The sequence below is a fragment of the Physella acuta genome, unplaced genomic scaffold (assembly GCF_028476545.2).
Source record: "Physella acuta isolate Inbredline_101_S28 unplaced genomic scaffold, ASM2847654v3 ptg001126l, whole genome shotgun sequence".
Lineage (NCBI taxonomy): Eukaryota > Metazoa > Mollusca > Gastropoda > Physidae > Physella > Physella acuta.
The window spans coordinates 435,634-449,727 of record NW_026732643.1 but is presented as its reverse complement, the minus strand read 5'-3'; the positions used below and the strand labels follow the sequence as shown (position 1 = coordinate 449,727).

General features: G+C 38.5%; 1 protein-coding gene across 3 annotated transcripts; it reads left to right on the top strand.

Annotated features, from left to right (window-relative positions):
- The first annotated feature begins 34 nt into the window (after positions 1 to 34).
- LOC131956070 (copper chaperone for superoxide dismutase) lies at positions 35 to 7,056 on the top strand. Of its 3 annotated transcripts, none has more exons than XM_059320449.1 (7): positions 35 to 148; positions 3,214 to 3,376; positions 3,815 to 3,887; positions 4,268 to 4,402; positions 5,064 to 5,281; positions 5,439 to 5,593; positions 6,353 to 7,056. In XM_059320449.1, the coding sequence occupies exons 2-7, from the start codon at positions 3,227 to 3,229 to the stop codon at positions 6,474 to 6,476; spliced, it is 855 nt and encodes a 284-aa protein (XP_059176432.1). In that variant the 5' UTR covers positions 35 to 148; positions 3,214 to 3,226; the 3' UTR covers positions 6,477 to 7,056. The 3 variants fall into 3 exon arrangements, with proteins under 3 accessions (XP_059176432.1, XP_059176431.1, XP_059176433.1); XM_059320448.1 differs by lacking the exon at positions 35 to 148 and adding an exon at positions 1,202 to 1,322; XM_059320450.1 differs by lacking the exon at positions 35 to 148 and adding an exon at positions 1,211 to 1,229.
- The last annotated feature ends 7,038 nt before the right edge of the window (positions 7,057 to 14,094 follow it).

The following is a 14,094-nucleotide window of genomic DNA, read 5'->3' as shown; positions in this document are numbered from 1 at the left end:
ACTAAGAGCTTCAGTTAGCACCGAGTTAGGCCTAATGTGTTTCCCTCTATGGATGGCTAATAGATAGCTTAGACTCTAGACATCTAAATATTACTAGAGATCTAGATCTAAATAAATAAACAACGTAGCCCTAGAAATCTATATCTAAGTAAGCAGTAGGGCTAAGTAGATCCACTAGCCTAGAGTCGGTTGGGTATACCTATAGTATAGTATTAAATATTAACATAATTTTCATTCAGATAAAGACTGAGGGAATAGACTAACAAAACCGCTATCATACTATCATTCAGTATTTCACACAATTTTTATCCTGGGGGGGGGGGGGCACTTGAAAATTTCGGGGAGGGGGCGGAACTGTTAAAAGTATATATTTTTAATATAAATTCCATTTCGTCTGGGGGGGGGGGTAGACTTTCTTCAAAAGAGATGCCTTGAAGAAACTCTGCTATCATTTCATGCAAAATACGACCCATAATAATATAATAACAACAGAATTTATCGTGACTGGGGAATGAGGTAGATCTACAAAATAACAGATTAATATTAAGACAGCAGTGCTTTTTACATGATTTTATTAAACTTGCTTCCTTTGTTGTGTTATTGTTTTAAGTCTGCTGTCGTGGATCGAAATTGGCGAGCGAAATTTCGACCACTTCCAACAAACCAATTTCTCATTTATGTAATAATGCACTAAGAGGAGCAAATAAATGATTTTAATAATGAACTACTATTTGAATAACTAGAAATAAAAGTGTGGGTCGCTTCTAAATTTTTAGTAAAAGTATCTTCAAAACATAATATTATAATTATAGCGACCCACACTTTTATTTTTACTTATTTAAATAATAAATATTAGTTCATTACTTTTACAGAAAATCATTTATTTCTCATTCTCATTTTTAGTGCATTATTAAATTATTAGTAAATTTTTACATAAAAGCTTTCTATTAAAACGTTTTATGCATTTTTAAACAGTGTCTTGTATAAAGTAGGCCTACGAGCGAGTTTTGTTTGTTCAAGTTCATTTGGTGCGCACTTCTTTTTTTCGACTCTAGGCCTATTCAATTCTAAGAATTTTCAATATTTGAAAATTGTATGACAATAATTGCCAATAATCCCTTTAGCCCGATTGCTCTAGAAGTCCCCTTTAGGGGAGATCACTCCCGTTTTTTAATTATTTAATATTTATTGTTTTAAGCACTCTAAACGAGTCCAAAGCGAAACCGAAAGTGATTTATTACTTAGGGCTTAATATTATTTTTTAAAATTAATAATTTTATTATTAATTATTAGGCCCAGTGAAGTGGTACCTCGACGTACGAGTAAGTCGAGTTCAATTCGTTCCGTCACATTGCTCGTATGGCGTGTCGTTACTATCTAAAACTTTCTAACTTAATTATTAATAATTATTAATATAATTTAATAGGCCTAATAATAAAAATATTATTAATTAATTTTAAATTAATAATTTAAGTTGAGATATACTTAATACTTATACTTATTACTTAAGTATTTTAACTAGTACTACTACTACTGTAGTATTAAGTAATAATAGTAACTATTAGTAACTAACTAATACTAGGCCTAGAGTTAGATTAAATCTATAAGTTTTTAAAGTTAGTACTAGATCTAGCTAGACTTCTAGATCTAGAAGTAGATCTAGATCTAGTAGCTAGTAATAGTAGTAATAAACTCAACTCGTTTTATAAATTAAATTGAATAAATTGTATTTACTTTGCTGATGTAGTTGTTGTAGGATGGAGGAGATAGCGGTGGAGGAGCTTCACTTTGTTCTCTTACTCACTGTAACGGCTTAATGCTAAGCTCTTTCAGTCCCTTTAGCCTTTAATTCACTTTTTTAGTTTTTTAGACTCTACTCCAGGGGCGGAACTACAGTGCCGCCAGACCCTGCAATGCGAGGGGGGGGGGGGGGCAGGCCGTTTAGGGGCCCACAGCCGACCATAATCAATTTTTTAATAGTTAAAAAAAAAAAAATTCCTGTAAAAAAAAAAAAACAGATCTAGATCTACTACAGTAGTGATGTTCTACTGTTTCGTAAAGGAAAAAATATATAGGCTAAATGAGTTGTAGTGTGAAAGATAGGCAAACGTTCAAACCACTTCCATGACTAATTTCCCTTCTTTAAATAGTCAAATATGTGTTTTCTTAAAAAACTTAATAAATTGCACTTAACAATCTAAAAAGCAATTACTTCTCTAATTTATTAAAAAAAAAAAAACATAATAAAGAATGACATAGTAAAAGAAAAAAAAAAAAAAAAAAAAAAAAAAAAAAAATATATATATATATATATATATTGCGCAAAATATATTTTTGCGGGGTGGCCCTTTTTTTCTAGTTCCGCCACTGCTCTACTCTAGTCTATACTCTACTCTAGTGTGTACTAATACTTCATCCCTGATCTTCACAGAACATATTGAACCTAGGTTAAATGTTACAATATAATGTTTTGTTTAATCTTCAAATCTTTAAATAGTCAAATATGTGTTTTCTTAAAAAACTTAATAAATTGCACTTAACAATCTAAAAAGCAATTACTTCTCTAATTTATTAAAAAAAAAAACATAATAAAGAATGACATAGTAAAAAAAAAAAAAAAAAAAAAATATATATATATATATATATATATATATATACATATATTGCGCAAAATATATTTTTGCGGGGTGGCCCTTTTTTTCTAGTTCCGCCACTGCTCTACTCTAGTCTATACTCTACTCTAGTGTGTACTAATACTTCATCCCTGATCTTCACAGAACATATTGAACCTAGGTTAAATGTTACAATATAATGTGTTGTTTAATCTTTGTTTCTGCTTTTCTCTTCGCTGTTATTTGCTTTTTTTTGCCACGCTTATCTCACTTTCCCCACTTTTCCATGCAGACCATTAAAATAAAACTATAGGCCTTATATATATATATATATATATATATATATATATATATATATATATATATATATATATATATATATATATATATATATATATAACATGCCTCTTGAACACCACCACATACTTCTGTAACAAAATAGGTCTTTAACACAATGATAAACCACCTTACAACACACTTCTGACTAGGAGGGTGGTTAAATAATGTCTTAGTTTATTGTTGTTACTAATCATTAGTTATAAAGATTGAACATAGCATACTCATATAGTTTTAAAAGAAAAGTATATTGAATATCTTGTAGGTATCTCTAAAAAATGGATGAGGCTGATGTCCTAAAGTCCACAGAATCACCCTCAGTATGTCCATCAGGATGTAAGCCTAACAGCTTTTTAAATAGTAGCCCTAAGTCCAACCTTAGTCAAAGTATGACTATGTGTCCAGGATTAAAAGATACAACTGTCAAGGTAAAAATAAAAGTAGAAACTAAAAAATTTTATTTTAAAAAATGTTTTTATTTAGTAGGTCTGTTCCAGCCCAAGTACTGTGTGAGTAAAAATTCAAATTTTTATTTCTTATAGGTTGGCCAAACATGCATATATTACCTTTAAATCTAATTATTAATATTCTGTATGGCTTGTTTGTACTTTATGAAAACATGGTTATGGATAATCAGTAAGAATCAAAAATTTTATATTTGATTCTAAAATATCTTATTAAATAGCTTGTTGAGTTCACTTACAATCAAGGATGACTGAACTCAAGATTTACAGATTGGCAACCCCTAGCTCAAAATATCTATGCACATTTGAATTATATTGAAATTGTTGTAGCTATCAAAAACTGTACTGAAATAAAAAGAAAGACAAGATTTGATTGCCTAAACTCTGTGTAATTATCAACAGATGGAATTTGCTGTTGAAATGAATAGTGCTTGCTGTGCTGGTAAAGTTAAAACAGCATTACTTGGATTGGATGGTGAGGCTGTTTTTTTTTTTTTTTGTGTTCTATATGTGGGAGGGGGGTTATGGCCAGAAAGAAACCATATAAAACTCAGAAGTTTTTTTATTTCCTTTTTTATCTTAAACTTTTATGGGGATGAGTAGCTACTAACTTCAAATACTCACCAATTCAACATTTTGAATACCATATGGCCTTCCAACTCTAATTCTTTGATGGTAATAAAACATACAAACCTGAATTAATACCTCCCAACATCAAACGTGTGATATTCCAGCTTAGTTAAAACCCCATATTTAATATCATATCAGTTTGACAACCATTAGCTGATCACTTTAGCTTTCAGTAGTTAATTGCTTCAATAAGAATGTATTAGCATGTTGTATTTCCTGTTGAAGGGGTCTCCTCTGTGGATGTTGATGTGGCAGCCCAGAGGTTGGTCGTTGAAGGCAATATTGCAGCGGAATCTGTGAAGAACACCATTGAAACCAAGACTGGGATGTCAGCTGTTCTGTTAGGCCATGGTATCAATAGTAAGTTTTTTCTCAGGCCTCTATGTTGCCAGGATCATTACTAGACATTTTCATTAGGCCAGCTACTAGTTAAATCAATAGTTAGAAATTACTGTAATCCCGAAAAACAATAACAATTTCACATATTTTTGGCTTTATAACCTTTTTTATATTAAATTTAATAAAAAATTTGTTTACTTTTTATTTATTGTTATTATAAAGATTATAAGGTTTTATACTTACGTTGGGTAAAATCATAGATTTAATAAAGTTAATAAAGAAGTAAAAATACTAATAGAGACAGCATGGTGAAATGGTAGAGCCTACGACTGCTAACCCAAAAGTCCTGAGTTGAGATCTTCAAGTCTGTATGACCACCCTGCTCGGATGGGTACCTTACACGCGCTAGGGAAAGGAAGGCAGTTGGGCATAGTGCTGACCAATTCCCCTTTATGCTGAGCTCATTGGAACAGATAAACTCTACTTTATTTGCCCCATGTGCCTTGGGCAGGAAAAGAAGATTCTGATGAAAAATAATAATTGAGCTTCCTTGTTGCTTCAAATTTGAACTGGCCCATCAACATGGCCGTTATCATTCTGGCCCTTAATGGTCCACCATGTTACAAGAATGTGCATCTCTGAATAGGCTGATTGAAACAAATGTCATCCATTATTTTTTCAGCTCAACAAAGTCTGGGTGCTGGAGTGGCCGCACTAAACATAGGCAGCTGTGGAGTCCAAGGCCTGCTTAGGTTTGTGCAGACAGACACAGACTCATGCCTGATAGAGGGAACAGTTGACCAGCTGCCCACAGCCGAGCCTGTGTTTCTGACTGTCCACCAGACAGGGGACGTGACCTCAGGTTGTGACAGCTGTGGAACTCTCTTTACATCAAGCAGTGTGAGTAACAGAACTCACACTTTAACACCAACATTACATTTTCTATACATTTCAGTAGAATATAATTACTTTATACAAACAGGTCATTTGTGACATTTTGTTGTTGACAATTCAAGAACATTTTACCTGCCCTGTATAATTGTTCTGTTTTTCCTAGTTTCAGGGCATCCTTAGCCAGCTTCACCCACAAGAAAACCAGACGGCAGATTTTCGACTAGTTGCACAAAATGTCAAACTATCAGAAATTATTGGCCATTGTGTGGTTGTACATCAAGGAGATGAGAAGAAAATTGAGTTAAACCAAAGCAAAAGGTACAATAACCAAATTTTTAGAGTCTTTTTGTTTAGCTCAATAGATAATTTTTTTAATTTCAGAGATTTCTTCTGTACATTTAATTATAATGACCTATGACAATGATTGTTATTTCTCAGTGATTGTCATAAAAGATTTGATTCTGATTATTGTTTTTTAAAGCTATTTTCTTATTCAACAATTTAAACATTTCATCTAAAAAATATTTAATACCATTCATTATAATGGGAGAGGGCTTGGTAGGATGGTAGGGCATCCAACTGCTAACCTGTACGTCTCAAGTTTGGATCTCAACTTGAGTTAGTCCTTAACTCTACCAAGCTCTGATGGGTACCTGACTCACATTAGTACAAGTAAAGGCAGATGTGCATAGTGCTGACCACACTAGCCACACTATCCATACTTATGCTGAACTCGCAGAAACAGGTAAACTCTACTTCATCTGCCCCATGGACCGCTAGGTTTGAATCATTTAAACAGAGCTCTGTCTCAACAATTTTCCATACAGTTTTTTAACTGAGCCATCAAACTTTCTACAGGCTTGCATGTAATTTGTTAACTGAACTTTTAAACTTTCTACAGACTTGCATGTAATTTGTTAACTGAACTTTTAAACTTTCTACAGGCTTGCATGTAATTTGTTAACTGAGCTTTCAAACTTTCTACAGGCTTGCATGTAATTTGTTTACTAACTGAACTTTCAAACTTTCTACAGGCTTGCATGTCATTTGTTAACTGAGCCATTAAACTTTCTACAGACTTGCATGTGGGATTGTTGCCAGAGCCTCGGGACTGTTTGAGAACTCCAAAAGGTTTTGTGCGTGTGATGGAATAACAATATGGGAACAGCGTCACAAGGACACTGACAGTAGAAAGCTTTGACGCCAACTGGGTGTCACATTTTTTAGACATAAATCATTTAAACAGCAAATTGTGGAGCTAGGTTTCAATATTTCACCACAAGATACATGTCTGATCAATCTTCACTAGATTTATAAATTCAAATCATTTTTAAAAATATGTGTATGCTGCGTTATATTTGCTAAAAAAAGATGTATAATTTTTGTAACTTAAATGTATTGAAAAAACTATTGAACAGCTGTTGTTAGCCTAGGAAATGAGTTATTGAGTATAATTACTATACTGCTCACATCTTTCTCTTGTTGAATGTGTTTATTTACAAAATGTGTTTGTGTTTATTTACACATTGCGTTTATTTAAAATGTAACTGGACCAGTATATTGTGATGTCACATTACTGACACAACTCTGTCACATTACTGTCACATTACTGACACAACTCTGTCACAATAACAGTGCAGGTTCCTAGGTCTCACACACATATTTCTGGATTGTAAGTTTGTGTTGATGTTCAAACTCAGGTTTTTGTACTCCCATCCATTGTTAAATATTTTAATTATTGTGAAGCCAATCTATTGTAAATAAACAGAAGGCAAAGTAAATGTTCTGTTTTAAACTTTTATTAACACTTATGAAAATATAAAGGCTTTTTATTTTTAAACATTAGGACACATACAAAAACTGGTGACAAAAACCAATTGAAAGTTAACAATTAAACAAACATTGTGTAATACTGTGGTTCAGTGCTGAGAGATATAAGTGGACCTAACTCAAAATAGTCAGGGAGCACAAGCTTTACACACCATGTCACAACACAAGCTTTACACACCATGTCACAACACAAAGCTTTACACACCATGTCACACCAGAAGCTTTACACACCATGTCACAACACAAGCTTTACACACCATGTCACAACACACAAGCTTTACACACCATGTCACAACACAAGCTTTACACACCATGTCACAACACAAGCTTTACACACCATGTCACACCAGAAGCTTTACACACCATGTCACAACACAAGCTTTACACACCATGTCACAACACACAAGCTTTACACACCATGTCACAACACAAAGCTTTACACACCATGTCACAACACAAAGCTTTACACACCATGTCACAACACAAAGCTTTACACACCACAACACATGCTTTACACACCATGTCACACCAGAAGCTTTACACACCATGTCACAACACAAGCTTTACACACCATGTCACAACACACAAGATTTACACACCATGTCACAACACAAGCTTTACACACCATGTCACAACACAAAGCTTTACACACCATGTCACACCAGAAGCTTTACACACCATGTCACAACACAAGCTTTACACACCATGTCACAACACACAAGCTTTACACACCATGTCACAACACAAGCTTTACACACCATGTCACAACACAAGCTTTACACACCATGTCACACCAGAAGCTTTACACACCATGTCACAACACAAGCTTTACACACCATGTCACAACACACAAGCTTTACACACCATGTCACAACACAAGCTTTACACACCATGTCACAACACAAGCTTTACACACCATGTCACACCAGAAGCTTTACACACCATGTCACAACACAAGCTTTACACACCATGTCACAACACACAAGCTTTACACACCATGTCACAACACAAAGCTTTACACACCATGTCACAACACAAGCTTTACACACCATGTCACAACACAAAGCTTTACACACCACAACACATGCTTTACACACCATGTCACACCAGAAGCTTTACACACCATGTCACAACACAAGCTTTACACACCATGTCACAACACACAAGATTTACACACCATGTCACAACACAAGCTTTACACACCATGTCACAACACAAGCTTTACACACCATGTCACAACACAAAGCTTTACACACCACAACACATGCTTTACACACCATGTCACACCAGAAGCTTTACACACCATGTCACAACACAAGCTTTACACACCATGTCACAACACACAAGATTTACACACCATGTCACAACACAAAGCTTTACACACCATGTCACACCAGAAGCTTTACACACCATGTTGCATCACAAGCTTTACACACCATGTCATAACCCACACTTTACAAACCACAACACAAGCTTTACACACCATGTCACAACACACATGCTTACCACAACTCAAGCTTTACACACTATGTCACAACACAAGCTTTACACACCATGTCACACCACAAGATTTACACACCATGTCACAACACAAAGCTTTACACACCATGTCACAACACACAAGCTTTACACACCCTGTCATAACACAAGCTTTACACACCATGTCACAACACACACTTTACAAACCACAACACAAGCTTTACACACCATGTCACAACACACACTTTACAAACCACAACACAAGCTTTACACACCATGTCACAACCCACAAGCTTTACACACCATGTCACAACACACAAGATTTACACACCATGTCACAACACAAGCTTTACACACCATGTCATAACACAAGCTTTACACACCATGTCACAACACACACTTTACAAACCACAACACAAGCTTTACACACCATGTTGCATCACAAGCTTTACACACCGTACCACAAGCTTTACACACCATGTCACACCACAAGCTTTACACACCACAACACATGCTTTACACACCATGTCACAACATAAGCTTTACACACCATGTCACAACATAAGCTTTACACACCATGTCACAACACACAAGCTTTACACACCATGTCACAACACACAAGCTTTACACACCATGTCACAACACAAGCTTTACACACCATGTCACAACACACAAGCTTTACACACTATGTCACAACACACAAGCTTTACACACCATGTCACAACACACAAGCTTTACACACTATGTCACAACACACAAGCTTTACACACCATGTCACACCACAAGCTTTACACACCATGTCACACCACAAGCTTTACACACCATGTCACACCACAAGCTTTACACACCATGTCACACCACAAGCTTTACACACCACAACACAAGCTTTACACACCATGTCACAACACACAAGCTTTACACACCATGTAACAACACACACTTTACAAACCACAACACAAGCTTTACACACCATGTTGCATCACAAGCTTTACACACCACACCACAAGCTTTACACACCATGTCACAACACACAAGCTTCACACACCATGTCACAACACACATGCTTTACACACCATGTCACAACACAAAGCTTTACACACCATGTCACAACACAAGCTTTACACACCATGTCACACCAGAAGCTTTACACACCATGTCACAACACACAAGCTTTACACAACACAAGTTTTACACACCATATCACAACACAAACTTTACACACCATGTCACAACACACAAGCTTTACACACCATGTCATAACACAAGCTTTACACACCACAACACATGCTTTACACACCATGTCACAACACAAGCTTTACACACCATGTCACAACACAAGCTTTACACACCATGTCACAACACACAAGCTTTACACACCATGTCACAACACAAAGCTTTACACACCATGTCACACCACAAGATTTACACACCATGTCACACCACACAAGCTTTACATACCATGTAACAACACACACTTTACAAACCACAACACAAGCTTTACACACCATGTCACAACACACAAGCTTTACACACCATGTCACAACACAAAGCTTTACACACCATGTCACACCACAAGATTTACACACCATGTCATAACACAAGCTTTACACACCATGTCACAACACAAGCTTTACACACCATGTAACAACACACACTTTACAAACCACAACACAAGCTTTACACACCATGTTGCATCACAAGCTTTACACACCACACCACAAGCTTTACACACCATGTCACAACACAAGCTTTACACACCATGTTGCATCACAAGCTTTACACACCACACCACAAGCTTTACACACCATGTCACAACACAAGCTTTACACACCATGTCACAACACAAGCTTTACACACCATGTTGCATCACAAGCTTTACACACCACACCACAAGCTTTACACACCATGTCACAACACAAACTTTACACACCATGTCACAACACACACTTTACAAACCACAACACAAGCTTTACACACCATGTCACAACACAAACTTTACACACCATGTCACAACACAAGCTTTACACACCATGTCACAACACACAAGATTTACACACCATGTCACAACACAAGCTTTACACACCATGTCACAACACAAGCTTTACACACCATGTCACAACACAAGCTTTACACACCATGTCACAACACAAAGCTTTACACACCATGTCACAACACAAACTTTACACACCACATCATACTAGCTTTAAACACCATGTCACAACACACAATCCTTACACACCACAACATACATGCTTTTATACAACACACAAGCTTTACACACCATGCCACAACACACAAGCTTTACACACCATGTCACAACACACAAGCTTTACACACCATGTCACAACACACAAGCTTTACACACCATGTCACAACACACAAGCTTTACACACCATGTCACAACACACAAGCTTTACACACCATGTCACAACACACAAGCTTTACATACTAACATTGTCACAACAATTTATTGTCTGAGCATTTTTTTTGTCTGCATTGCACGCGTTCAGGATCCAGTTAATCTTCAGAAAGTTACTGTTTGCCCTTATACGAAATCTGTGTAGTAAAACATAAGGACAAAATAACTGATCTTTAGACAATAGCTGTTCGTCCTCATTAGAAATCTGTGATGTAAAACACTGGAGTGTTACTTTGTTACATATTATTTCAATATAGCAAAAAAAATATATAAAAAGTTGTATGTGACGCAGAGGCGTAGCGACCCTTCCCGGCGCACGGGGACAAACTTTTCGATTTGCATTCCGCTCAAGATTTTGATTTGCACCCCCCCCCCCCTCAAACTTTCGATTTGCACCCTCCCCCCCCCCCCGTGAGATTTTCATTTGCACCCCCCCTTGAGTTTTCCATTTGCCCCCCCCCCCCCTCAAACTTTCGATTTGCACCCCCTTAACCTTTCAATTTATTTTTCCAACCCATTTTGGCGCCCCCTAAGGTCGGCGCCCGGGGACATATGTCCCCCCCCCGCCCCCCCCCCCCCCTCGCTACGCTGCTGATGTGACGTCGTGACCAAGTGGAGTATGTGACATCTAACCTGTCAGTTGTGGGTTTGAAACCCATGTCTTTATAAAAGTCTGTTAGTTTTGTTTCTTCTTTACAGAGTTCCCCCACACCTGGTAAGAAATCGCACCACACAGACTCAAATAGCCTACCCCTAAAAGTATTATAACAATACTTATTTGCAAATGAATACCCTGACTAAAACTTTGTGAGCGGCCTATGTTTTATTTTTAGTTATATTACCCAAATAATAAGTGAAGTAGAGTTCACCTGTTTCTGTCACCTAGGCATATGAAAGGATAGTACGGTCAACACTATGCCCGGCCGCCTTTACTTTTCCTAACGTAAGTTATGTACAGAGGCGTAACGACCCTTCCCGGCGCCCGGGGACAAACTTTTCGATTGCACCCCCGTCAAGATTTCGATTTGCACCCCCCCCCTCATACTTTCGATTTACACCCTCCTCAAACTTTCAATTTATTTTTCCAACCCACTTTGGCGCCCCCTAAGGTCGGCGCCCAGGGACATATGTTCTCCCATCCACCCTCGCTACGCTACTGGTTAGGTACCCATCCAAGCTAGGTGGACTCTGGGGCGTTCTATTGACCTGAATCCTGATTCGAACTCCAGGCTTTCGAGTTAGCAGTCAAGTTTAAAACAATTCAGTTTGATATAACTGAGTGAAACATGATTTAAACTATTTGTTACAGTAGACTATTGCAGTAAACAGACTGGGTGAGGTCACATCTGGTTTAGACTGGATTCAAGAAAAGACACCTGGAGGCACGCGCTCTAGGGCAGATAAAATGTTTCCTATGATCCTCTGGCCCTGAGCTTGTAGCCTAAGAAACGATGGAATGATCTGTCTGACGGCCTGTGCGTGTGGATTCTGCAGAAGTATTCCAAAGGCTATACAAAGATCCTCCAGCTGGTGTAGACACTTGACCAGACCATCCGGCACGGGCACGACAGAGCCGAGGAGAACGGCCGTGTACTCGACTATGTAGTGCAGCTCCAGCTTGACCAGGACTATGCTCTCCGTGGCCTTCGTAATGCGGGACTCCTCGCGTCGAGAACCTTCCATCAAGCTGAGCTCGGGACTTACAGACGAGAAGGATAGGCCAGAATCAGGTCTGTTCGGGTCCGCCTCGTGTGTGTGCGTGGCTAGAATTGTGGTGTAGTTATCTTTGGCCCACGCTACAGCCAGCTTGGACCAGCACTTGCAGGCACTCTCCAGGTCCCCGAGGTAACTTTTGGTTTGGGCTGCCCTGCTCATCTTGTCGGCTAAATTCTCGGCCATCGCAAACATGGCAACAACCACTTCCGGGTGTCTCATCTTCCTGTGGTACAGGGCTGTTTTATACCAACTGCTGTTCGCTCGCTCGCTACTTATATTTGTATTGATCATTTGTTTGAGCCTTTCATCTGAGTGATGAAAAAATTGGAAGCAATCTTCGTGGCGCTTAGCGTTGATGCTCGTGTCTTGGCCGCAAGGCCAGCAGATGACACACCCACAACGGCAAACTGCTTTCCGGTTTTCGACACGACTTTGCTGCACAAACTGGCCACATCTTGGACACGTCTTCCCGCGCAGAACGACATCCGGGTACTCGCTGTCCAGAAGTCTGCGACACAGAACGTCCTGTTTTTGTTTCTTTATCAGCTCGTGGTAGCCTTTGGCCATTGTACAGGTTGAAGGACAGTGGGGAGGCTGTAGGCAATGAAAGCAAACTTGGCTTGAGCACTGACAGAGGACCAGCGTAACCGATTTATTCGCAAGGTTTGTCGGTGGTTTGGCAAAGATCAAACGACCACAGGTCTCGTTTGGACAGAGCTTTACCAGCGAGGACACAGTCATGTAGTTTTCTAACCTAGTTCTGTGTATTTGTCGTATTTCATTCACTGTAAAAATGGTAAGCAGAGTTACAGAATCGACTTCACAGTTGCACCCCTTTTCAAGACAGACAACTTCGTTTACTCGCTTTTTCCTTTTCAGTTTGAGACTGGTTCTAGACTTCCAGCAGTCTTCACAGAACCAGTGGCTACAGCCGTTGAGGGCAATAGGAAATGCTGGGGCGCCAGACCCAACCGAAAGGAAATCTGAAAGACAGGTGCCACAAATGGGGGAAGTACTCGGACCACGCCTCGAGCTATGATCTGACTTCCTGTCCGAAAATAAAGCCACAATTTCATTCCATGCGTCTTGTGTAGACTGAGACGAATACGTGCTGATCAAATCTTTACTGTGGCACCATTCAGAACTGCGAGGGACGGCGAAGCTCTCCGCCTCCCAGGCTGCAACAGACTTTAACAAAGTGAACCTGGAGGCTGGCAGTAAGTCGGTCTGCTGTGATGTATGGGAACTAGCCAAGACGGTCTGCTGTGATGTATGGGAACTAGCCAAGTCGGTCTGCTGTGATGTAGGGGAACTAGCCAAGACGGTCTGCTGTGATGTATGGGAACTAGCCAAGACGGTCTGCTGTGATGTATGG

Coding starts and splice junctions, on each gene's coding strand:
- LOC131956070 (XM_059320449.1), top strand. CDS start 3,227: ATGGATGAGGCTGATGTCCTAAAGTCCACAGAATCACCCTCAGTATGT. Junction 4,403..5,063: donor GTTAGGCCATGGTATCAATA/GTAAGTTTTTTC, acceptor TTATTTTTTCAG/CTCAACAAAGTCTGGGTGCT. Junction 5,282..5,438: donor CTCTCTTTACATCAAGCAGT/GTGAGTAACAGA, acceptor TGTTTTTCCTAG/TTTCAGGGCATCCTTAGCCA.